The sequence below is a fragment of the Leptopilina boulardi genome, unplaced genomic scaffold (assembly GCF_019393585.1).
Source record: "Leptopilina boulardi isolate dan_hultmark-lab unplaced genomic scaffold, ZJU_Lbou_2.1 LbouV2_55, whole genome shotgun sequence".
Lineage (NCBI taxonomy): Eukaryota > Metazoa > Arthropoda > Insecta > Hymenoptera > Figitidae > Leptopilina > Leptopilina boulardi.
Window position 1 is genome coordinate 1425193 of NW_026138000.1, and position 26558 is coordinate 1451750.

General features: G+C 23.9%; 1 protein-coding gene across 2 annotated transcripts in view; it reads right to left on the reverse strand.

Annotated features, from left to right (window-relative positions):
- Nucleotides 1-26558, reverse strand: part of LOC127290141 (laminin subunit alpha-1) — a 175866-nt gene that overhangs the window by 18077 nt on the left and 131231 nt on the right. For both annotated transcript variants that reach the window (XM_051318537.1, XM_051318538.1), the window contains 16 exons: nt 8302-8408; nt 7607-7790; nt 5851-6212; nt 5510-5707; nt 5275-5445; nt 4954-5135; nt 4727-4861; nt 3621-3897; nt 3337-3508; nt 2939-3160; nt 2450-2703; nt 1869-1980; nt 1626-1770; nt 1218-1530; nt 495-655; nt 112-250 (listed from right to left, as the gene is read on the reverse strand). In XM_051318537.1, the coding sequence (XP_051174494.1) occupies nt 112-250; nt 495-655; nt 1218-1530; nt 1626-1770; nt 1869-1980; nt 2450-2703; nt 2939-3160; nt 3337-3508; nt 3621-3897; nt 4727-4861; nt 4954-5135; nt 5275-5445; nt 5510-5707; nt 5851-6212; nt 7607-7790; nt 8302-8408 (3134 nt within the window). The remainder of the gene's footprint in view (nt 1-111; nt 251-494; nt 656-1217; nt 1531-1625; nt 1771-1868; nt 1981-2449; nt 2704-2938; nt 3161-3336; nt 3509-3620; nt 3898-4726; nt 4862-4953; nt 5136-5274; nt 5446-5509; nt 5708-5850; nt 6213-7606; nt 7791-8301; nt 8409-26558) is intronic.

Consider the following 26558-nt stretch of genomic DNA (forward strand, 5'->3'; position numbering starts at 1 on the left):
AAAATAATTTAATTTAATAATTTATAATAGAAATAATAATAATACAATAATTAATTTTTGAATTTATTTATCAATACCAAAAAAAAAAAAGATTTGAAAAAAAATATTTACCTTTTCGTAAACATCGTCGGCAATTTTATTCGTTTCTCTCGCAGCGTTTTCAGCATTTTGCAAATTATCGTAAATATTTTTATAAGCTTGACTTGCTTTTAATGGATTTGCAGCTTGATTTCGAGTTTCTGAAAATAAACTGTTCTCGACAAAATTGCCGAGGGAAAAATTTTAAATATTTTTAAAAAATAATTTTGAAATAAAAAAAGAAAAATTAAAAGAATAAGAAGAAAAATTAAAAAAAAAATATATATATAAAATAAATATAAAACAAAAATTTATAAATAAATATTATAATTAGAAAAAAAAAATTTGAAAGAAATATAAATAATGGTAAAATTAGAAAATTGCATTAAAATTGTAAAAAATATAAAGATAATTACTCGACATAACGATCTGCATAATCCGAAAGATTTCTCGCATGATCAACAGCTGGAATTACAAATTTATTTTCATATTCAAAATTTAATCTATAAATTATTTCCTCTTTATCTTTTAAATTTTCCCTCATTTCATTCAATTTTTTCTGCATTTCTGGAAAATCCTAAAACAAATTTTTTTAATAATTAATTTTTTTATTAAAAAAAAAAACTCCCGAGGCTTCGGATTATACGATTTTTTTCGAAAATACGATAATAATAATAATAATAATAATAATAATAATAATAATAATAATAATTGTTATTATATTATTATTATTATTACTAATAATTACTAATAATTACTAAATTTATTTTAAAGTAGATGAAAATCGATTTTATGAAATATAATAAAAATACTATTTTGTTTTTATATTATATCAGATTATATTCACTTTTATATTCATTTCTTTCATTGTTTATGGTTAATAATAAAAAGGTGAATTATAAATATATATTATATATTTATTATAATAACCTTTATAACTTCTATACAATTACGATTTGGTCTTCTAATGACACCCTTTTTTTTATTATATCAGATTATATTCACTTTTATATTCATTACTTATTATTCACAATAATAATAATAATAATTATAATAATAATTATTATTGGTATTAAAAAAAATTTACAATACTGAAAGAAATTAAATAATTTAGTAAAAAAATAAAAATTTATTTTTACCTGAAAATTATTTTCCGCATCAATTACACAACCTCCTGATGCTGCAATTAATTCCTTTCCATCTTTAATCCATTCATTAATTTCTGAATTTAAATTATTTATTTGATTACGATTTACATCGATTTGATTGTATGTTTTATTAAGTTCCGTATAAAGTCCATCGTATGTGAAAAATGTTTCCATTAATTTTTCAATATTTATTTCTAAATCTTCCAATTTTTCACGATATTTTGCAGTTTCTTTTTTTGTTTTTTTTAATTCTTCACTTGGATCATAAAGTGAATTTAACCATTCAATATAATCGGCAAATTCCCTAAAAGAAAAAAAAAACAAAAATTATTCATTATTATTAAATCGCGATATAATTTTAAAAAAATATTTTTCTAATTTAATTAAAATAATAATTACTCAATCATATTTTCCAAAATTCTCCTTTTATTGGGAAAATTAATAATTTTCATATTTTCCAAAATTAAATTTGCCTCCTTTAATGCATGTTCGAGACGAATTTTTTTATTTTCATTTCCATATTGAATTAATTGTGAAATTATATCTGAAAATGAAATAGTATTAGTTTCTTTTTTTTTATTGAATATAAATAATTTTATTAAGATTTAATTAATAATTAATTTACAATATTAAATAATATACCTCTTATTTTCTTTTTATTTTCTTCAAATTCAATTCTAATATTTGTGACATTATTTTGTAATTCATCACTTTTTATTTTTAAAATTCTTGCCTCATTCTCCTCTTCCATAGACTGCAAAAATAAAATTTTTATAATAATTAGAATTTTTTTTTTTTTTTGAAAGAATTTTATTAGAAATAATTATTATATTTTAAACGAATTTTCCATTTTCGAATGTCAAATTTGTCCGAATTTTTATTTCTACGAATTATTATTAATTCATATTATTTTTAAGACACCGAATTTTCATTTGTCCAAAATTACAAACGTCCGAATAAAAAATTGACAAAAAGATTTCGGCGCAATTTTTAAAAATTGACCAATCACGATTTTCTTGATATAATTTTTAATTGGTCAATTTTAAAAAATTGCACCGAAATCATTATGTCCGTTTATTTGGACATTTTTGTAAAATTTCGGAAAAAAAAATTCGGCGTCTTTGAAAAATTCTATCAATTTAAAATTTGTAAAAAAAAATTGAAATTCGGAATTTCTGTCATTTAAAAATTTGAATTTCTAAAAAAAGATTTTGCAAAATTACTTTGTGTAACGATTTTTCCGAATCCTGTAATAATTTTTTAAAATCATGCCTCGGTAGTGTTTCCAATTTTCCTTGTAATTCTTTACGTTGCTTTAAATCTTGTGAAAATATTGTTACATTTGAATCAATGTAAAAAAGTTGTTCCCAAGGTGCGGGAATTTCACCCATTGAAATATGTTCTGTTTCTAATTCCAATTTATTTGTTATGAATTCCAAATCGTCTAACAATAGTCCCGTGCAATTATCATTGCAAGCTGTAAAATTGAAATTAGTTTCAAAATTTTTATTTAAATATCAAATTATTTTTCTATCTCTCTAAATTTATTTACAGAAATAAATTTTTTTTTTAAATATTTGCAAATTTTGTACAAATATTTCGTAAATCAGTAAATATAAATTTGTAAATTTTACAAAAAAAATTGTAAAATTATTTTTGAAAATCAAAATTAATAAAAAAAAAAAAATTTTGAATTCGAATTGCAAACTCACATGTGCAAATATCGTCAATAAAAACATGACGATATGCAGTACACTCTGAGCAATCTCTTCCCGTGGATCCAGATTTACAATTACATTGTCCAGTTTCCTGATCGCATTCATCGCTCGCACTTCCGGCTGAATTACAATTACAGGCTTTACAACTACCACCGGGAATGTTCGGAAACCCATAATAACCATAAGAACATCTCTCGCATCGAGGACCAGTGTAACCTATAATCGCGGAACGTAAAAAAAAGTTTTCAATTTTTCCATTTTTCAGTTAAAAATAATTTTTAATAAATATAATAAATAAATAAATAAATTTGATATTTATTTCGAAAATAAACGTTTGTTGTTTATTAAAATAAATTAAAGAAAAATTTTCTATTTTTACAAAAAAAATTTACCATTTTTGCAACGACAAACAACATCGTTATTATCTAAAACTTTACAGCCTGTTGAAAATTTTTTATCATACTGAGGACATGGGCAAGCTTTACATCCACCAAAATTTGGATCACCATGATAACTTTCGGCACAAATGTTACAATTCGGTCCAGCTGTATTTTCTCTACAATTCTGTGAAAATATAATTTTTGAATAGAAATTAAAATTACAAAAAAGAAAATTTAAATTTATTTTAATTTACAAAAAATAATTACAAAAAATAATTACAAAAAAAAATACTAACCAAACAATAACCAGTTTCGGTGTGACAAATTTCGGATCTTCCGCTACATTGACAACGTTTTGCTTTACCCACAAGATCAATGACAATGGTGGAAACTGCGTTTGTATTATTATTATTATTATTATTATTCTCATGCCATCTATAAAAACCAATGCTTGGATCCTGACACGAGGTGCTGTTATATTCTGGTGGGCATTCGCAAATCTCAATACCCGTTGCCAAAGGCGGAGAATGAGTGGGTGTCAGCACTGCAGCGTCCATTGATGCGTGCAACAACCTGTTACGGATGTATATATATATATATATATAATCGATTTCAATCATCGAAAAACCGGAAAACATCTTTTTTTTTAAAATATTTTTTAAAATCAAAATTTTTCTTTTCTAATTTTTATACGTAAACAAAACAATAGAATTGAAATTAAGAATTTAATTAACTAATTTAATTTAAAATTAAAATTTAATAAAATTTTTATACGATAACAAAACGATAGAATTAAAATTAAAAATTTAATTAAATAATTTAATTTCAAAATTTTACCCAAACATTACTAAATATATTTTACACGGAAAAAAATCGCTACGTTTCTCTAGAATATAGAAAACTTTCGCTGTTTTAGAGAAACATTTCGCTATGCCAGTGAAATTTATCGTTATTCCAGCTAAAGATTTTTTATCCGTGTAAAGTTGATCGATTTTATGAAACATAATAAAAATACTATTTTTTTTCTATTATATCAGATTATATTCACTTTTATATTAATTTCTTTCATTGTTTACGATTAATAATAAAAAAGGTTAATTATAATTATATAATATAACCTTTAATTTCTCCATGCAATTACGATTTGGTCTTCTACTGACACCCCTTTTTTATATTATATCAGATTATATTCACTTTTATATTCATTTCTTTCATTGTTTATAGTTAATAATAAAAAAGGTTTATTATAATTATATTATATAACCTTTAATTTCTCCATGCAATTACGATTGGGTTTTCTAATGACAACCTTTTTTATATTAATATCAGATTATTTTCACTTTTATATTCATTATTTTTTCACTTTTTTCAAAATTATAATTTAAAAAATTCATATACTTACGCCGCCATGGAAAAATCTGTATAATCCGTGGCTCGTAAAAGAATATTCTGCAAATTTTGAAGAGCTACCATTAAAATTTCTCGTGTTACTTTGAAATCAGGTCGATTTTGCAGCTGCCATAAAGATTCATGAAATCTGAAACATTAAAAAAAAAAAAATGAAAATTTCCTACTTGAAAATTTTTAAGAGGGAAAAGAATATTTAATATATAAATTTTAGGTTAATACCTGACTTCATAGTGATTATTATTATTATTATTGTCCGCGTCTTGAAAATGTTGATAATGCTCGAGTATAATTCTGTTATTGCCCTGAATTTGAACGAGCGGATATCGATAGCTTGATGGTAGAGGGTAACCATCATCCGATACCGCAGTAGTGAATCGTAAAAAGCCACCGTAAGAAATAACCTGTAAAAATAATACAATTTAAAAAATAAAATTAACATTTTAGGTTACTAAAATAAAAAAGTCAAATTAGTAAAATAATAATTCTATATAATAATAACAATAATAGTAGTAATAATAATGGTGTTTTTTTTTAATTTACCTTATCAGCCAAAAACGCCTTTGGTAGTTGCCAGTAAAGCGGATATTCAGGCCTGAGATTGGAAGGAAATGTGACATCGCCTTCTGTTTCTGGTATCACTGTCAATCCATTGGTTTTATTTAATCCACGATAAAACGTTGGTAAAATAAATGGCGATCCATAATTTGAAACCTAGAATGAAAAAAAAATTTTTTACAATATTAAATCGTGATTTAAAAAAAAATTTAATACATACCACAATGTCATTCACTGTGTCATTAATATACAAAACTCTGGGTCTTTGTAATCGTCTTTGTCCCCAACTGAGGCCAGCTTGTCGGCAAAGAGTCGTTCTTCCAAAGCAAAAGCACTCGGTGCATCCTTTATGATTGTCAGCCGCAAGACCAAATGTTCCTTCCGTGCACTGATCACATCGACGACCAATTGCATTTTTCTATGTGGAAAAAAAATTATTTAAAAAATTGTTTCTAAAAAATTAACTAATTTAATTACTTACTAAAAATTTAAAAATTTTTTTAGCAAAATAAAAAAAATGAAAATAAATACAAAATGAATTAGCAAAAAAAAAATAATAACCTTGCAGGGACACTGTCCATTGGAGTCACAATCGCAAATTCCCGATTCATTTGGACATGGTAGTGTACCATCGGAATTACAATTGCAAGGTCGACATTTTGGATAACCGTAATAGCCTTTTGCACAATGCTCGCACCTGAGACCATCGAAGCCATCTCGGCATGGGCACTGTCCATTTGGTAAACATTGTGATCTTAAGGAGCCTGGTGTGCAAGCACAAGACTTACAACCAATGCCCGGTTGCAAATCATAGGAACCTGGCCTACAACGATCGCAATTCTCTCCCAAGGTTAAAGGCGGACAAACACAACGTCCCGTGTCCGGATCACATATATGACCCAAGCGATCACAGGGGTCACATTCTGAAAATGAAAAAAAAAATTCCCCCCCATTTAGTTTAATATCTATGAAAATATTAAATAAACATTTATAATTATTCAAAAATTAATTAAAATAGAAAAAAAAAATTTATTTACTACTCCTGCCTTACGTAGAGTTGAAGGAACTAATACATAAAAAGAGTTTAAGAAAAATTATAAATTTTATAAAAAATTAATTAGCAAAATGGAATAGTTAATAAAAAAAAATTGGAAATGTAAGAAAAATAAAGTTAATAAAAGATTAATTAGCAAAGTAAATAAAATTAATTGGGAAAATAAAAAATTTATACTTTATTTATTTATTACTAATTACTAATAAGGAAATAAAAAATATTAATTTAAATAAAAAAATATATACTTTCTTTAATTATTACTAATGTAAAATTAAGCAAAAAATTAATTTAAATGAAAAAATATTTTTTTTTTTCCAAAGTTGATGTTTTAAAGAAAATTTATCATGCAAACTTTACCCTCTAGCACTAAACCCCTCTAAATACTCATGCAATTACGATTTGGTCTTCTAATGACACCCTTTTTTATATTATATCAGATTATATTCACTTTTATATTCATTTCTTTCATTGTTTATGGTTAATAATAAAAAGGTTTATTATAATTATATTATTAATTATAACCTTTAATTTCGAATTACGATTTGGTCCTCTGAAAAAAAAACTTTTGATTTATTATATTATATTTATGACTAATTTTTATTTAAAAAAAAATTTTTAGTTTGTTATTTTAGGAAAAAAAAGAAAACTTCACTTTCTTCAAAACTTTTACACCCTTGCAATAAATTTTCCAGTTTGCTAGTTAAAATAAATAAAATACAATAATAAAATTGAATTATAGAATATTTTTTTAAATTCACAAGTAAAATTAAATTATTTTCTAAATTGTTTTAACTAATAGAAATTGTAAGTCTTTCAATTCAAAAAATTCTTTTTTTTTTGGTGCAAGAGATATATTCAAAGAAGGTTAAAGTCCCGGAGCAATAGGGGATCCAGATCGAGGATAAGAAGTAACAAGGACATTTAGCATATATATATATATATATATATATATATATATATATATATATATATACTATACAGAAATATTAGTGCGACAAAAAGAAAGTCGGGATAATAAATTGTCTTTCAAAGTTGATCACATCTTGCCGAGAGTCCTAATTATTTATCATCATTTTTTTTTCACTGATAAAATAATTTTTTTTTTCAAAACTGAAATTAATTCATTTATTAAATATTTGTATAGTTAATATTAAATTATTAATTATTATTATTAATTAAATTTATTTAACTATATATATTTCTACAGTATTTATCAGAAAAATTGAATTTAGAAAAAAATAATTTAAAAAAAAATAAACTCACCTAAACATCCATTTTCAGAAAATCCATAGTATCTTGGTAGGCAATTATCACATCTAGTACCTCCGACTCCTGGTTTGCAACGACAAAGTCCTGAATTATCATCACATGAACCATCAATTGATCCTAGTGGATCACAGCCACAGGGAGCGCATCCTAAACCAGTTGTTAAGCCCCAATACTCGTTCTATTTGTTTAAAATAAAAACAAAAATTTTTTTCATTAAAAAATAATTTCCTCTCGATTTAAAATTATATTATACTGTTTTAAAAAAAAAATTTTTTTTGTTTCAGATGGCCATGGAAGAGATATAAAAAAAAGTAACGGACGGTTACAAAAAAAGGTTTGTTTTATATTAATGATGAATAATAAATATAAAAGCAAAAAAAAAAACCAGTGAAACAAAATAAAAAACATTAAGAGAAGGCATCTTACGTCAAAAAAAAGTTAGGTTATGTTTAGTGATAGTATTAGCTTGATAGAAAGTATCTTTTTAATTAGGTAAAATCAAAATTAGTTTTTATTTAATTTTTTTTTTGAATTTAATCGAGATTTAAACGTAAATTATTTCTAAAAAAAATTCATAAACATAACCTAAAAATTTTTTAACGTAACGACCTTTTTCTCGTGGAACGTCACATATAATTAATAATAGTATAGTAATAAAAAATAATATTAGAATGAAAATAATAACATACCTGGCAACGATCGCATTGTCTGCCAATAACGAAAGGTTTACATAAACATTGACCAGTTAGCAAATCACATCCCGACGAAGTTGAACCAATAATATTGCATCGACAACCTGTAACATTTAAAAAGAAAAAGAAATGAGAAAATATACTTATTAAAAAAAAATGTGTAATTGTTGAGAATTTTCATATAAAATGCGTGTATATATAATAAGAAATAATTGAGTTGTTATTAGTAAAATGCAAAAATAATTAACAAGGGGCTTTAAAAGACTTGTGTGACGTTGCAAATACGACACAGATTTATGGATATTTTTCATATCCTGCAATCATCTCATTACAAATTGAATTATATATTTAACAATTTATCTTTGACAAGACTTTTATTATAAGATCAACTATATATATATACGCGCGCGTAGCATAATTTCCCTAGAGGCGCAAAATCTATATTTTTTTTATCCTTTTTGCAAATTGGAAACATATTAACGAAAGAAAATTGTGACATGATAATAATGTTAAATCATAATCTTTATATTTATAATACATTATTATTTCTTGCTCAATAGGTATATATATATATATGAGAGAAAAAGAGAGGGAGAGACATATTATTGCCTTGTAAGACAAGTCTTAAGTAGTGCAATCCTTTCTTGGTCAGACGTCAGCTTATCATTAAATGAACGATTTATGTCCCTTAGTGTTTTAATCTTAAATGATGATCGGATTAAGAGTTAAATAAAAGATGAAAAAAAAATTTCAAATATAAACAAGAATAAATTTAAATATAATTGTTTTTTTTTAATTACTAAAATTAATATGGTGGACCATAAAAAATTAAAATTTACTACCGAAGACAAAGATGAAAAAAAAAAAATTATAATTTTCATTAAACTTTACCCTCCAGCACCAAAAAAAAAAAATTATAACCTCTCAATACCCATGCAATTACGATTTGATTTTCTAATTTAAATATTTTTATATTATATCAGATTAAATTCACTTTTATATTCATTTTTTTCATTGTTTATGGTTAATAATAAAAAGGTTTATTATAATTATATTATATAACCTTTAATTTCTCCATGTAATTACGATTTAGTCTTCTAATGACAACCCTTTTTTATATTATATCAGATTATATTCACTTTCCTTAAACAGTTTCTTTTATTAAAGTACTTTTAAATAAAAACGCCTTTTTTTACCAATGGGAGAGTTGTAGTGGCGCATGCGCAGTTGAGTTTGGCGACTGTCGTTGGTAACTTTGAGTTTTCCTCTTTTCTTTCTTTTCACATAGTTCATGCCAGTTTTCGATCATCTGATTCTCGAGTATCATGTCCTCATGTCGAGTATTAATTCACTCCGTTTTGTCAGGAGAGTGGAAAAAATATTTTTTTTATTCAGATAACTTCATTAAAAAAAAAATATTCAACTTTAATTCTTGAGAGGTTCCAACCCACTTCATGAAATTGACAATTTAAATAATTCTACATCAAATAAAAATGCAAAAAAAAATTCCAAAACTAATTTTTTTTTTAAATTCTAACTAATGATAGTTATGGGATAAGCTTGTTGAAAATAAGAACTCAATTTGGTAAAAAGGTTAAGTTTAATAATAATTTTTTTTTAAATCCCCTTTGAATCAGTCTAGAACGATTGAGTTCTGTAATCGTTGGCAATTTATCGGTCAATAAATCTGTAAGTGGCCAGGTATCACTTACTGTGTAATGCTACCTTACGCAAAAGGTAACATAGTTGCACGTAAAGTTTCGATTTTATAAAAGAACCAAAAATTATCCCCCAACTCCGATGGCGAGGGGGAAGGGGGAAATTTTCCCCCCTTTTATTATTATTAAACTCTGCGTATCAATTACATAACCTCAACAAAACCATTAATTCTTTTTTTGTATATAACCTCCAAAAAACAGTTTTATACTTGTATATAACCTCAAAAAAAAAAATTTTTTCCTTTATAACCTCAAAAAAAGATTCAAAGTTTTTTTCGCTTATAACTTCCAAAAAACCGTTAAAAGTTTATTTTTCATATAACCTCAAAAAAAAACCTATAATGCAAAATCGCTACCATTTTTTATCAACAAAAAAAAGGTAAATATAAGATCCATTAATAAGAATTTTTGTTCGAAATTGATCCCACGGGAATTAATTTTATAAAATAAATATATGTAAAGTTGAAATTATCATTGACAATTTAAGGCTCATATAGAAATATAATGTGTATAATTTTCTTTGCGTTTGTATTTGTGAAGTGTATTATATGAAATAACAAAAGCAAAAAAAAAAAATTATATTTAACGATGTTGCTACGCTACTGGTTGTATATATATATATATATATATATATATAAATGTTTGCGTGTTTTCTTGAATGCACGCACGTTTATTAACCAAGGCCTGGGTCGCTCTAGGCAAATTACAACAAGAAGCAAATAATAATCGAAAAAATCGAGTCGCTTCAAGCCCACACAACACGTGGACGTTCATTGAAACTTTATAATATAGTTAATCGAATGCCACTCAATAAAGATTTTTTCACATCATTTATTTAAGAAAAAAACTCTATAAATCTGAATATTAATTTTAAAAGAAAAGTAAATACAAAAATATTTATAAATTTTTATTGTGACTTGATTTTTTTTCTATGAATTAGAAGAAATTATGTTTTAGGTTAGTTTTGATGGAAATTTTTAAGGTTAGAATTTTTTTGCTATAGTTCAATTTAAACGAATGCAATTAAGACTTGACAATAACATTCGCCAAAGCAGTAGCTGCTTTTTAAGACGTTCAGTGTTACCAATAGTGAACACTAGAAGCGCTAACTTCACACGTCACGTGACTATTCCACCAATTGAGTTTCAGTGAAAATTACCGCCTTTTTTTTAAATTTTAATTTATTGTTTATAGTAAAAAAAATAATAAAAAACAAATAATAGAAAATGAATAAAAACCAAATAATAAAAAAATAAATAATAATAAAAGAAAAATAATAACAAAATATAGAAAAAGAAATTAAAAGTAAATAATAAGAAATAAAAAAAATATTAAAAAATAAATATTAAAAATTAATAAAAAATAAAATCCTCTGCAAAAAATGGTAAAAGTCTGTTAGAAATAAACAGACTTGTGTGTGATAAAAAAAAAATTTATGGCTCTTTTTTAATTCATGCACGAGAGCGACTGTTAAGCCAAGCGTATTATATACACAAGACCACTGATAAGGTTCACTTACAGCAAACTCTCTATAATTTTTTTTTTTGGCTTTTTTCCTTTTATTCATCTATATAATATGAATAACAGATTGCACTTTATTATACCTGGTTCAAAAATATTTTTATTTTTAATTTTTATATTTCAAAAATTAAAACAAACATTTTTTTAAATCATTTTTTTCTCATATTGTTAAATCTTTTTTTCTATTTTTTAAAATTATTTTTTATAAAAGTGTAAACAAAATTTTCTCCCTCTCTCTTTCTCTCTACAGTTATAGGCATTTATTATATCTTGATTGAAGTGCAGTCGATGAACTTGCACGAGAGTTTCGACCTGTATACGCGTTAAATTTTTTTTCGATCGAGATTAAAGAATCTTCCGAGTCATGATAATTCAATGCCGCGTAATAATCGCCCACGGAATGAATTTTCCAAAAAATAATTAATAAAAAAAATTTGATACTTTAAAATCTTTTAGAATTTTTTTTTTTTTTTTGAGAATATTAACATTAATTTATTTTGGAAAAAATTAAATTATTTATTTTTTAAATAAAAATTTCTAAAAATAAAAATTATAAAAAACATAATGAATCAAAAACAATTTTGTAGAAAACCAAATCGTAATTGCATGGAGAAATTAGAGGTTATAATTAATATTAACTTTTTTTTTTACTTTTTAGGTTCATTTGGATGGAGAAAACAAACTGTTTCGAAATGGGTTTTAATTTCTATAAGAATTAGAAACTAAAGTTGAATATTTTTTTAATGAAGTTATCTGAATAAAAAAAATATTTTTTCCAATCTCCTGACAAAACGGAGTGAATTAATACTTTGACATGAGGATCATGATACTCGAGAATCAGATGATCGAAAACTGGCATGAACTATGTGAAAAGAAAGAAGAGAGGAAGACTCATAGTTGCCAACGACTGTTACCAAACGCAACTGCGCATGCGCTACTACAACTATCTTATTGGCGGAAAAAGGCGCTCTTATTTAAAAGTGCTTTAATATAAGAAACTGTTTAAGAAAAGTAAATATTTAAAAAATATTTTTAAAAAATTTTAATTAGAGAACCAAATCGTAATTCCATGGGGAAATTAAAGGTTATAATTAATAATATAATTATATAAGAAACCTTTTTATTATTAACCATAAACAATAAAAGAAATGAATATAAAAGTGAATATAATCTGATATAATATAAAAAAAAGGTGTCATTAGAAAACCAAATCGTAATTGCATGGAGAAATTAATTTTTTTTTACTATTTTTTTTATTATTAATCACAATTTCTGACTAGTCGATTTTTGAAATTCACAGCGAAATTTTTCTATGTTTATTTATATTTTTAAATTATATTAAATTTCTCTCCAAAAAATTATAATATTAAAATATATTCAAAATTTTCTATTTTGTTGCTCAAAAAAAAATTTTTGTTTTTAAACTCATTTTTAAAAATATCTTTTTAATTGTTATAAATACATAATAGACGATGACTGAGCTTAGCGATCTTATTGAATATGAATATTCGACTATACAGTGATTATGATCGATGAAACTGTCAATGAAATTTATGAAGAAAGAGCGAATTGACATAATCGCAGAAGCTAATCGAGATGACAATATGTATATAAGTATATATATATATATATATATATAGTGGTCGCGAGAAAGTATATCTGGATCAAAAAGAAACGTGAGATGACTCTGAAAAATATTCTCACATGATCGAACCATTAACATGATCTCTATAACCACCCAACATAGTCGTGAAAAAAATAAATTTTTTTTTTTATTAAAAATAGAACAATAAGTCAAAGTTTCTAAAAAAACCAGAAAAAAAATATTTCTTTTAAAAGAAAAAATTAGCAAAAAAAAATTTTAATGAAGAATATAAATTGTTGTAATAAGACTTAAGAATTTAAATTTAAATAAAAATTTTAATATAATATAATTGTAATTATAATTAAATTAATTTTCAATAAAATTATAATTATTTTTTAAAAATTATAATTAAATAGAATTAGAATTAAATAAAATTATTACTAATTTTTGAAAAATTATAATTAAATGAAATTAGAATTAAATTTTAAAAAATTAACTAAAAATTAAAAAAAATAGAAGGAAGTAAATTTTTATATTTTTCCCGTACGATTTTAAAAAAGAAAATATATTTGGTTTGTGTAATATTTATAAAAGATGTTTAACAGAACAGCGATATATATATATAAGGTCGAAACAGTTATATATGTAAGCCTTTTGACGTTTGGCCTTTGGAGTATAAAATTAGAGTATAGAGGATAAAATTTTGTTTTCGAGTTCAAATCCTGTGTATATTTTCCTAAGACCATGAGCGCGTCTTAAAAAGTTTCATGTCTAAAATATACCAAAAAAACACTTTACGTAAAAGAGTTTGAATAATATTTAATGAATACTATACTAAATTATATATATGTATATACACAGTTATTCGAGGAAAACAAAAATTTTATTTTTATTTTAACATTTTTATTTGATATCCATTTATTTTGTAGGATTTGTAAAAACGAATAAAAAGAAACTTATCTTTTTTTTTTATTTTCAAATATATTAAAATTTGTTGGGAAACTAATAAATTGATTCTTCTGATTTTAGATTATTTTAAAAATATTTTTTCTTTAATTTTTTTTTTCGAAATAAATAAAACAATTTATATATATATATAAATAAATAAAAAAAGAATTAAATTAAAGAATTAAATTTAATTTATGGTTAATAATTAAAAAAAATAAAATAGTAAAAAAAACTGATTTTTTTCATGCAATTACGATTTGGTTTTCTAATTTAAATTTTTTCATATTATATCAGATTATATTCACTTTTATATTCATTTCTTTCATTGTTTATGGTTAATAATAAAAAAGGTTCATTATAATTATATTATTGATTATAACATTTAATTTCCCCATGGAATTACGATTTGGTTCTCTAATTAAAATTTTTTTTAATATTTTTTATATATTCACTTTTTTAAAACAGTTTCTTATATTAAAGCCCTTTTAAATAAGAGCGCCTTTTTCCGCCAATAAGAAAGTTGTAGTAGCGCATGCGCAGTTGCGTTTGGTAACAGTCGTTGGCAACTTTAAGTCTTCCTCTCTTCTTTCTTTTCACATAGTTTATGCCAGTTTTCGATCATCTGATTCTCGAGTATCATGATCCTCATGTCAAAGTAATAGTACACTCCGTTTTGACAGGAGATTGGAAAAAATATTTTTTTTATTCAGATAACTTCATTAAAAAAATATATTCAACATAAATTTCTAATTCCTCTTGTTAAGGAAATAAAAACGCCATTTCGAAACTGTTTTGTCCCTCCAAAAGAAAAAAAAATTATAGTTTCTGTTTATTATTGTCAGGAGGTGAGAAACAAATATTTTTTTTATTCAGATAACTTCATTGAAAAAAAAAATTTTCAACTTTAATTTCCCCATGGAATTACGATTTGGTTTTCTAATAACAAAATTTTTTTTCACAATTTTCTGTAATGGAAATTTATCAATAATTTTAGTAAATAGTATTTTTTTTTCAATGTCTATTTAAATTGGTACTAAAAGTGTAAATGACTTCCGGTACACCTACGTTTTGTCATCACAGATAACTGGTCAATAAATCCTTTAAAGAAAGTTTCACGTAACTAAAAAGTTTATTTTACAATTTATTGTAATTTAAATGTTTTTATGCATATGCATTTTTTAATCAATTTTTTTGAGAATTTTTTAATTTTGAACTTTTAAATTATGTTTTATATAAAATTTTAATTTTTGTATAACAACAAAAATTGTAAAAAATACATGAGATGGTTAGTCATGAAATTTAAGATATTTGAAGAAGAATTGTCATTAAATGGAAAATTATATATATAACGAAAAAAAATATATTATCAGGAAACGTGACAATAGTCATTGAAGATTTAAGTTTCTCCTTTTACATCTAAGAATCGTCCTATACGTTTACGCCTACGATGCAAAAACGTAGACAAAAATAGAGTTTAAATTCAAAAATTTTAATTACATTTTAATAAAGTAAATATTAAAAATAATTTTCCAAGTGTAATAATTAATTTTAATTTTCTTATTATTATATTGTTGTTATTATTATTATGTATTTAATAATTAATTAATTTTTACGTTTCGGACCCCCTAAATTTTGTTTTTTAATTCCACTTTATTTATTAAAATTTTTTTTAACAAACAATTTTTTTTAAAAAATTGATTGCAAAAATTTTATGAAACGGAAATATCAGTCCATTGTTGATTTTACACGTTTCAAACTGACTCGCGGATTTATCTTTGCGCTGACTGGTCATTATTTCCTATGAAAACTAATGTAGATGGTAGATATAGCCGATTTACTATATATTAAAGAGAAATAATTTATTTATAAAAGTTATAACATTAAATTGAAAATGGATATCGAATTATAATCAATAATAATTCATTATAATAATTATTATATAGTATTATATTATAATAATAATATAATAATATAATATAATATAATATAATATAATATAATATATTTAATTTTTATTCAACTCCAAAGAAACATGTAAATAGTTTTCAACAATAATTAAAAAATACTAAAAAAAAATTTTTTACCAAAACACAAAATTGGATGTGATAAATTAATAATAAAAGGGGGTTACTTTGCGTGCAAAACGTGAGCTCCTTGCGTTGAAAGCGTCATTAACACTTCTGGACCCGTCGCGTCGTTCAACAATATTTATCGACTCAGTAATATGCAACATCGCTTGCTATTGAAAACAGGGGCAAGGGGAAGAGGGGTCAAGAATTATTCATCAAGTTCAATACATTTTCATCGAAAAAATTACTTTACAATTTTAATTTTTATATTCAAATTAATTATACATTAAAAAAAAAAATTATTTCCCTCAAATAATCATTTATTTGCCTATATATTTATTAAGTAAATATTTATTTGAATCAAATAGAAATTTATTTGAATTAAATCGATATTTAATTTGGTTTTAAATAGAAATTTATTTGAATCAAATAAATATTTATTTTGAAATAGATATATTTATTTGAATCAAATATAATTTTATTTCAATCAATTAGAAACTGATTTGAACGAAATAGATAAAAAAAAGGAATTAATTAGAAATTTATTTGAATTAAATAAATATTTACTTGAAGTAAATAAGTATTTATTTAAAGTAAATAAATATTTATGTAAAGTAAATAAATATTTATTTAAAGTAAATAAATATTTATTTTTATTTTATAATATAGTCAAAGGATTAATTTATTTGAATCAAATAAACTTTTTTTCCCTCCACATGAAAAGAAGATGTTTATATTAATAACGCGAAGGAGAAATTTCATATATTTTTTTTTTTAAATAAATATATGTAAGTAATGCAATTAAAGTATCGAGAAAAATAAGAGGAAACGATTCAATTGAACGCGACGCCGATGACCCTTAGTCTCTCAAGATTCTTCGTTTCTCATTGAATTTTCTTTTTTTTTCAATCTCTTCTTATCCTGGTTGCCTGCCTACGTGTTGCAGTTTCTCGACGTATATAAGAAAGTGCCAGGAGTGAATGAACAAGGCAGTAAAGAGCGATCACCTTTGTACACGTTCCCTCTCACACACGCGAATATTTTTACTATATAAATATAAATAAACATATATATATATATATATTAATATATAAATATATATATATATATATATATATATATATATATATATATATATATATATATATAATTTATTTTTATTTATATATATTTTATTTTATATATATATTTCGTTTTCTAATTTAAATATTTTTATAGGTTAAAAAAAGTATTTTGAGGTTAAGTCATTTTTTCACATATATATTTCAATATTTTTCAAAAAAACAACAATAATGTTACCTAACCTCTATTTTTTTAATTAATATTTCTCTACACTAGACTTTTTGTTTTCTTTTATGCAAAAAAAAAAATTACAAAATGACATAAAAATACTTTTATTTTATTTTCATTTATATTTTATTATTATTTTATTTTCAATTGCAAAAACAATACGACAAAAAAATATTTTTAATCAACAAAACCAAATCGTAATTGCATGGAGAAATTAGAGGTTATAATTAATATAATATAATTATAATAAAACTTTTTTTTTACTTAGGTTCGTTGGAAGGGAGAAAACACAATTTCAAAATGGGTTTAAAATTTCCTTAAGAAGAATTTGAAATTAAAGTTGAATATTTTTTTTTTTTCAATGAAGTTATCTGAATAAAAAAAATATTTGTTTCTCATCTCCTGACAATAATAAACAGAAACTATAATTTTTTTTTCTTTTGGAGGGACAAAACAGTTTCGAAATGGGGTTTTTATTTCCTTAACAAGAGGAATTAGAAATTAAAGTTGAATATTTTTTTTTCAATGAAGTTATCTGAATAAAAAAAATATTTTTTTCTAATCTCCTGACAAAAACGAAGTGAATTAATACTTTGACATGAGGATCATGATACTCGAGAATCAGATGATCGAAAACTGGCATAAACTATGTGAAAAGAAAGAAGAGAGGAAGACTCAAAGTTGCCAACGACTGTTACCAAACGCAACTGCGCATGCACTACTACAACTATCTTATTGGCGGAAAAAGGCGCTCTTATTTAAAAGTGCTTTAATATAAGAAACTGTTTTAAAAAAGTGAATATATAAGAAATATGAAAAAAAAAATTTAATTAGAGGACCAAATTGTAATTTCATGGGGAAATTAAATGTTATAATTAATAATATAATTATAATGAACCTTTTTTATTATTAACCATAAACAATGAAAGAAATGAATATAAAAGTGAATATAATCTGATATAATATAAAAAAGGGTGTCATTAGAAGACCAAATCGTAATTGTATAGAAGTTATAAAGGTTATTATAATAAATATATAATATATATTTATAATTCACCTTTTTATTATTAACCATAAACAATGAAATAAATGAATATAAAAGTGAATATAATCTGATATAATTAAAAAAAAAATTCTAATTTAAAGACCAAAATTGTAATTGCATGAAAAAAATCAGTTTTTTTATTTTACTATTTTATTTTTTTAATTATTAACTACTGTTAGTAATAAATTATTATTATTATTTTTATAATTATTATATTATTAATTTTTTTTCTGTTATTAATAAATTTGAATAAAAAAAATTTGTAATATATTTGAAAAAATATTTCCGCGATTATTAATTATCGATTACTGTTCATTATTGAAGGACGAATTTTTTTTTTTACATTTTTCTATTTAATAAAAAATTAATTTTAAAATTAATGATCAAAAGTTGATGATAGGATCACATTAATATAGTGTCATTGTTAAATAATTATTTAAAAATTTAAAAAAAATGAAATTAACATAGTGTCATCGTTAAATAATTATTAAAAAAAAAAAAAAATGAAACTTGATTCTTGTGTTCGAAGAGAAATGAAAAGTATTTCTGTTGGAGTAAAATTCCCTACAATTACTGAACGAGAAAGTCAAGGGTTAAATACTGGGATTGGCGCAACAGTTTGTACATCACTGTATATATGTGTGTAATCCTCAACTCTTTAGGCATTATATATATATATATATACGTATATATTTTACATAGAGAAAATCTGTAATGACGCTATTACATTATACATTTTACATTGTGTAATATTCATTATTCTCAATAGGGCCTTCAAAGGAAGTTTATTGCTGGAAAAGTATAGTGGATTTATGACGACAAAACGTTTGCTACTGCCTATTATAGGATGTAGAATCATTGCTTTTACCAATTTGATATACAGTAGCACCAAGTTTTTTTTTTTTAAATTACAAATTTTATTCTACCTTATTTATCTTTTTTATCTTTTTTTTAAATTTTAATCTTTTTTCTATCTTTTTTTATCTTTTTTTTAAATCTTTGTTTTTTTTATCAATTTAGAGTAATTAATTAATAAAATTAGATTTTTATTTATTCAGCTTCAAAGTTAAAAATTATTATAACAAAAAAAATTCTTATCTCTTTAATTGATTTAAGACACACGACTTGTATAATAACTCGATCGTCACGATGTCGTCGTCGAAACGAGTGAGTGAGTCGAAAAGGTCAAACTCGATTTATAAAAAAAAAAAAAAAAATTTCCCGTGTCAATAATAATGATTCAATAGAGAAATTATTCTCACTCTATTGCTGTTGGCATTCACGCCTTTAAAAAAAATTTTTTTTTTCTCTCCCTCCCCAATCAATCACTCAATCAATCAATATTTTAAATGTATGTCATTATGTGAATTAATCATATAATTTAAACTTCCTAGAATTATTTAATAAAATTTTGCGACGCTTTTCTCTGAAAAAATTTTCTAAATTCGAAGAACATTTTTCAAATATTAAAAAAATTTTTTATTTTTTTTAATTTTTCAAATACTAAAGGAAAAAATTGAACATTAATACGGAGAAATTTAAATTGTTTAGCGATATATAAAAGAAAGTTGCGCATGCAAAGGCGTTAATAAAAAAAAAAAAAAAAAAATCTTAATCGAAAAATTATAAAAAAAAAAAATCTAAAACCTACGACGACTTTGATTTAACTTTCCCATCATGATTTTCGATCGATACTTATCTTTGCGTAGCAGCCTCGCCCCCTTTTCAATTTCTTTTTTCTCTCTCCCTCCCTAACATCACAGCGAATCGATTTAATTCATCTTGATCGATTTTCAAATCTCTTTTCAATAAATTAATATTGCGAATAAATTTATATTCAAAACTATATATTAATTCCGTCACTTGATAGGCAATTTTTTTTTTTTTTTTAAGAGGGGAACAAGAATTTTGAGATTTAAATATAAATTAACATGTTATATTTTAATCTAATTTTGGTTTTTAAAAAATTTTTTATCTATTGTAATTTTTTTATTTTAGAAACACAAATTTCGATATTTTTAGGTTAGGTCTGTTAAATTTTAATTATTTTTCGAATTTTGCGTCAATTGTATAATTTTTTCTATTTTAAAATTAAGTTTTTTTATATTTTCATTTTTAAATCTATTTAGAATTTAGCGGTTTTTTAATTTTTATGTTTTTGAGGTTAGGTGCATAATTATATAAATACATAAAGTAGAACGAAGAAATATTGTTTTAGTGAAAGAAAAAGTAGGGTGAAAAAATAGTATATAAAATATACCGCAAACTATTTCCGTAAATGGGGTTAGTGAAAAATATAAACAGAAGAAATAAGCTATATATATATATATACATATATACGCGTGCTATGCGCGCACCATCGTAGATCATGTGTCACGGAGACTCGGTTACGGGAGCTACAAGCTCCGTCGCTGACGGCGACAAAGGAGACCATTCGCGGTCCCTCTTGTAAAAGTGTAATCTGACACGCAAAATCATTTCCAGGTATAAGATTACCCCCCCGGAAAATTATATATATATATACATATATATGTATGAGTAATTTTTATATATACAGAAACAATTTATATATAAAATTTTTTATTAATTAATACTAATTTTTACTAATTTTTACTAATTTTTACTAATTCTTACTAATAAATACAAATTTATACTAATTTTTACTAATTTATACTAATTAATACTAATTCTTACTAATAAATACAAATTTATACTAATTTTTACTAATTTATACTAATTAATACTAATTCTTACTAATAAATACAAATTTATACTAATTTTTACTAATTAATTCTGATTAATACTAATTCTTACTAATAAATACAAATTTATATTAATTTTTACTAATAAATTCTGATTAATACTAAATTCTTACTAATAAATACAAATTTATACTAATTTTTACTAATAAATTCTAATTAATACTAATTTATACTAATATATTAATTAATTATTTTTATTTTCACTAATTATATTATTTGCAGGAATTTTTTAAAGGCGATTTCTTTTTTTTTTACCGAAATTGCAAAATGTCCGAATAAACATAACCAATGAAAAAAATTATTTTCTCGTGAATTTAAATTTAATCGATTTAATGTGGTTAATAATTGAAAAAATGTAAAATAAAAAACTGATTTTTTTTCATGCAATTACGATTTCATTCAATTACGTCTTCTTTAAAAAACCTTTTTTTATAATATATCAGATTATATTCACTTTTATATTCATTGATTTCAATGTTTATGGTTAATAATAAAAAGGTCCATTATAATTATATTATTAATTATAACCTTCAATTTCTCCATGCAATTACGATTTGGTTTTCTCCTTAATATTTTCTTTTTATATTATATATTAGATTATATTTACTTTTTTAAAAAAAAGTTTCTGATATTAAAGCACTTTTAAAAAAGAGCGCCTTTTTCCGCCAATGAGAGTGTTGTAGTAGCGCATGCGCAGTTGCGTTTGGTAACAGTCGTTGGCAACTTTGAGTCTTCCTCTCTTCTTTCTTTTCACATAGTTTATGCCAGTTTTCGATCACCTGATTCTCAAGTATCATGATCCTCATGTCAAAGTATTAATTCACTTCGTTTTTGTCAGGAGATTAGAAAAAAATATTTTTTTTATTCAGATAACTTCATTGAAAAAAAAAATATTCAACTTTAATTTCTAATTCCCCTTGTTAAGGAAATAAAAACCACATTTCGAAACTGTTTTGTCCTTCCAAACGAAAAAAAATTATAGTTTCTGTTTATATCTTTATGAAATATAAATATTAATTAATTAAAATTGATTTCTTATTTTAATTATATATAATCAATAATCAATTTTTATTTTACATAATAATAATAATAATAATAATATAATAATTTATAATAATATTTTTAATATAATAATAATATACGAAAGGCTTTTCTTAATAAACCCGTAGAAGTTTCGTAAATAAATATAAATGAATAATAATAATACCTAAAAATAATACTATCAATACTACTACTAATAATAATAAGTTATTTTCCACTTTCCTCGTTAAAAAAATAATAATAATAATGCTATTGATAATAATTAAAATATTAATAATAATATTGATAATTATTAATGTGTCAATATTTATTATAGTTGTTAAAAAAATATTTTTTTTTCTTTACGAAAATATTGACTCATTCAAATTATATATATATATATATATAACCCTAAGAATTAAAATCAAGTGCACTTTCTTTAGCACCTGTTCAAGTAGGACGTTTGCATATTGTATTATATTCCACACAACCCAATACATATACTGTAATCGAATTACAAATGGATGGTAATTTACGACTTGCAATTCAAGTATATATATATATTTAACTTGAGAATATAGGGGGTGAGAGGGGGAGGGGGGGGTGATAACGAGTCACTGAATAGTCGTTAAAGATTTATTGTCAAGTTTCCTGGTTTATTTGACAAGTCACCTCTCGTTGGCGAAGCGAGTAACTTTTGCTATTGGTATACTCCACGATTTGCCGCGCGCGCGGTGACTGACTCCTGCGGTTCACTGAATCGACGTGGCCCTTTTATATGCACCAGAGGATGCTTAAAGAGATGGAGACTCCAAAGAGGATAGAGTTACCTCGACTTTATATTTATATATATATATATATATATACTTCAATGTATCCACCTGGGTAATTTTCAAACCGATAGGTATACACTTATATACATTTTTTCTAGTACACATGTACCCATTTGGATACCCGTAGCGAAACATGTGTTATTATTCAATAACAGGTATAAGGGCCAACACCAGTTTTGCGTTTATAATTCACAACTTCTGCCAACCACTTTTTTTTCCTCTATATATCTTATCTTTGTCGAGAAATTTTTTTTTAAAAAGTTCCAAAAAAAAATTAAATTACTGGTGTTAACGATAAAATTTTTTTTTTCAAATCATTTTTAAATTTAATTAATTAATATATTTAATTTAATTTTTTATCTTCATAATTTCTCCAAGGAATTACGATTTGGTTTTCTAATGAATATTTTTTTTTTTATACTATATTAGATTATATTTATACTTTTCTAAAACAGTATTTTATATTAAAGCACTTTTAAATAAGAGCGCTTTTTTCTACCAATGAGACAGTTGTAGTGGCGCATGCTGAGTTGCGTTTGGTGACAGTCGTTGGCAACTTTGAGCCTTCCTCTCTTGTTTCTTTTCACATAGTTCATGCCAGTTTTTGATCAACTGATTCTCGATTATCATGTCAAAAAGTATTAGAGTCCATTTTGTCAGAAGATTGGAAAAAAAAATATTTTTTTTATTCAGATAACTTCATTTAAACCTTAAGTGGCACAATTAGGCGTTCGAACATAAATTCATTATTTATTTCATTGTTTATGGTTAATAATAAAAATGTATTTTATTATTATTTTTATTTATAGCTCATATGCCTTTCGGCTTTTGAACGTTATTATTATTATTATTATTATTATTACTATCGACAAATATTAATATAATATTATATTATATTTGTCAATATAGGGGAAATACCTGAGTAATATCAGACCACTCCTAATAAAAATGTATATAAAATAATCTTTAATTTTTCCATAAAATTACGATTTTGTTTTCTAATTTAAATTTATATTCCTAATTATAATCTTTAATTTCTCCATGTAATTACCATTTTTGCTTTTCTTTTAAAAAAGAATTTTAAATAAAATAGTTATTAATTTTCTTTAGGAAATAAATTTAAAAAAAAGGAACCAAAGTTTAATTAATCACGATTTCTTTTGGCAAGTGTTGACGATAAAAAAAAATTTAAGAAATAAAAAATCCGAATAGTCGGTGCAGGAAGGAAGTTCGCACAAAATGTATACACACACTAAAGATATTCCGAGATAGAGGAATAAGGTTCAAAGATGCCGCACCCGGGCACAAAGTATAGAGCACAGCGCACTTTGGTGCACACTATATACTCCTCTGACCAAAGAAAGGATGGCATTTCGTTTTCTTTTTGTTATTTTTTTTTTTGCAAATATAATTCTTTTTTCCTTCAATATCGAATACGGCGGCGATTTTATAATTTTTTTTCTGTTCCCCACAAAATCACGATTTGCATTCGTAAAATTAATTTTTTTCTCTAATTTCATGAATTCGAGAAATTTAATTTTTATATTTAAAAATTTAAAGTTTTATTTAAAAATTTAAAATTTGATTTGATAATTTAAAATTTGATTTGAAAATTTAAAAAAAAATATTCCCTAAACTGTGATTAATTTAGTTCCCTGACCTTTATGATTTTTTTTTTTTATTTTTGAAACTACCGGAATTTTTGTTTTCTCTCTCTCTTTCTTTCAGGCTTGATATAATCACAGAGGAGTCAAACTCTTTTCTCCGAAGAGTCTAATTGCGTCCGTAGGATCCGCGGACCCTAAATAACAATTGCTCTTCGAGAATGATGTACTGCAATATTATTTTACTGCCACCATTTTCCCGCAAGCGAGGACTCGTGCTCGCTCTTGGGCTTTCATTTCTCCCGCCGCGGTAAAGGAGGAAAAAAATATTTAAAAAAAAAAAAAAAAATTCAAAAAAAAAAGGAACGCAATATTGAACGAGGAGCATATAATCATCCTTTGGTTCTAAAAAATAAAAATATTAATCGTATCCTGTTTGTTAATTAATATGCTACCAATCAAGTATTCACAATAACCATTAATTTCAATGGAGCAGTTACTCGACTTTTTCTAAGTACATAAAAAAATTAATAATAATAGTAATAGTAATAATAATAATAAAAATAATAATAATAATAATTAGAAATAGCGAGAAATAATAAATTAATAAAACGCCTACAAGATAGTAAAAGAAATAAAAAAAAATTTTCATAATAATAAAAAAAAAAAACTGTTTCTCTTATGTGCGGTTTCTGTTTTGAAAGCGCGGTCTGTCTACAGAGAACACGGAAATAAACAAACAAGATAAAAATGAAAGAAGAGACTACTAAACTAAATGTTCACGAAAGGGAAAGAACGTTTTGCTACGTGAGGGAATTCTTTTGCGTGAGGAAGAAAGAAACAATAAGAGAGAGGGAGAGAGAAAAAAGAGTACCAATGTGTGTGATGTAAAAGTAAACGAAAGAGAAGACAAATGGTTGAAGAACAGATGAGAAGGTGATGAAGCTAAGCAGATGTAAATTACAGTCATCCTTAAAGACTTTCGTGTTACTAACTAGGGGGGAAAAGAAAAAGAGAGGGAGAGAGAGAGAGAGAGAGAGAGAGAGAGAGAGAGAGAGAGAGAGAGAGAGAGAGAGAGAGAGAGAGAGAGAGAGAGAGAGAGAGAGAGAGAGAGAGAGAGCGTGAAATAGATACAAGCAAATGAGAAATAAATTAAACAAAGATAATATAGAGGAACAGAGATGAAAAAATAAATAATTACAATAAAAAATGTTTAGAGAAATTAGAAGGAAAAAGAACTTTGATCATTGAATAGATAATTCGAATAGAATTCTATGGAAATCAAAATTAAGTATATCTACTTTTTGAAATCTAATTTTTTTAAAGGAGAAATAATTTCTTTATTGTAAGACACAAAATTTCACAGCAGTCACCAAATTAATTTAATAATAAATCCGATTAATTAATTATTTAAATATGGAATTCATTACATAATTAAATTAATTAATTAAATATAGAATTCAACTATATAGAAAATAATAACCATAAATATAATTTGGTGACAGCGGTGGGATTTCGTGTTTCAAAATAAAAAAATTGATAATTCTCCTCTAAATAATAAGATTTAAAATCCCACCGATATTACCCAAATTAGTTTTGGTAATTAATTTGATAGATTAATTCAATAATTTAATTAAATTAATTACACAAATTAATTAATTAATAATTTAAATACAGAATTCATTACATAATTAAATTTAATGAATGAATTAATTAATTTAGTATAGAATTCTACTATATAGATAATAATTAACATAAACATAATTTGGTGACAGCGGTGGGATTTCGTATTTCAAAATAAAAAAATTTATAATTCTCCTCTAAATAATAAGATTTAAAATCCCACCGATGTTACCAAA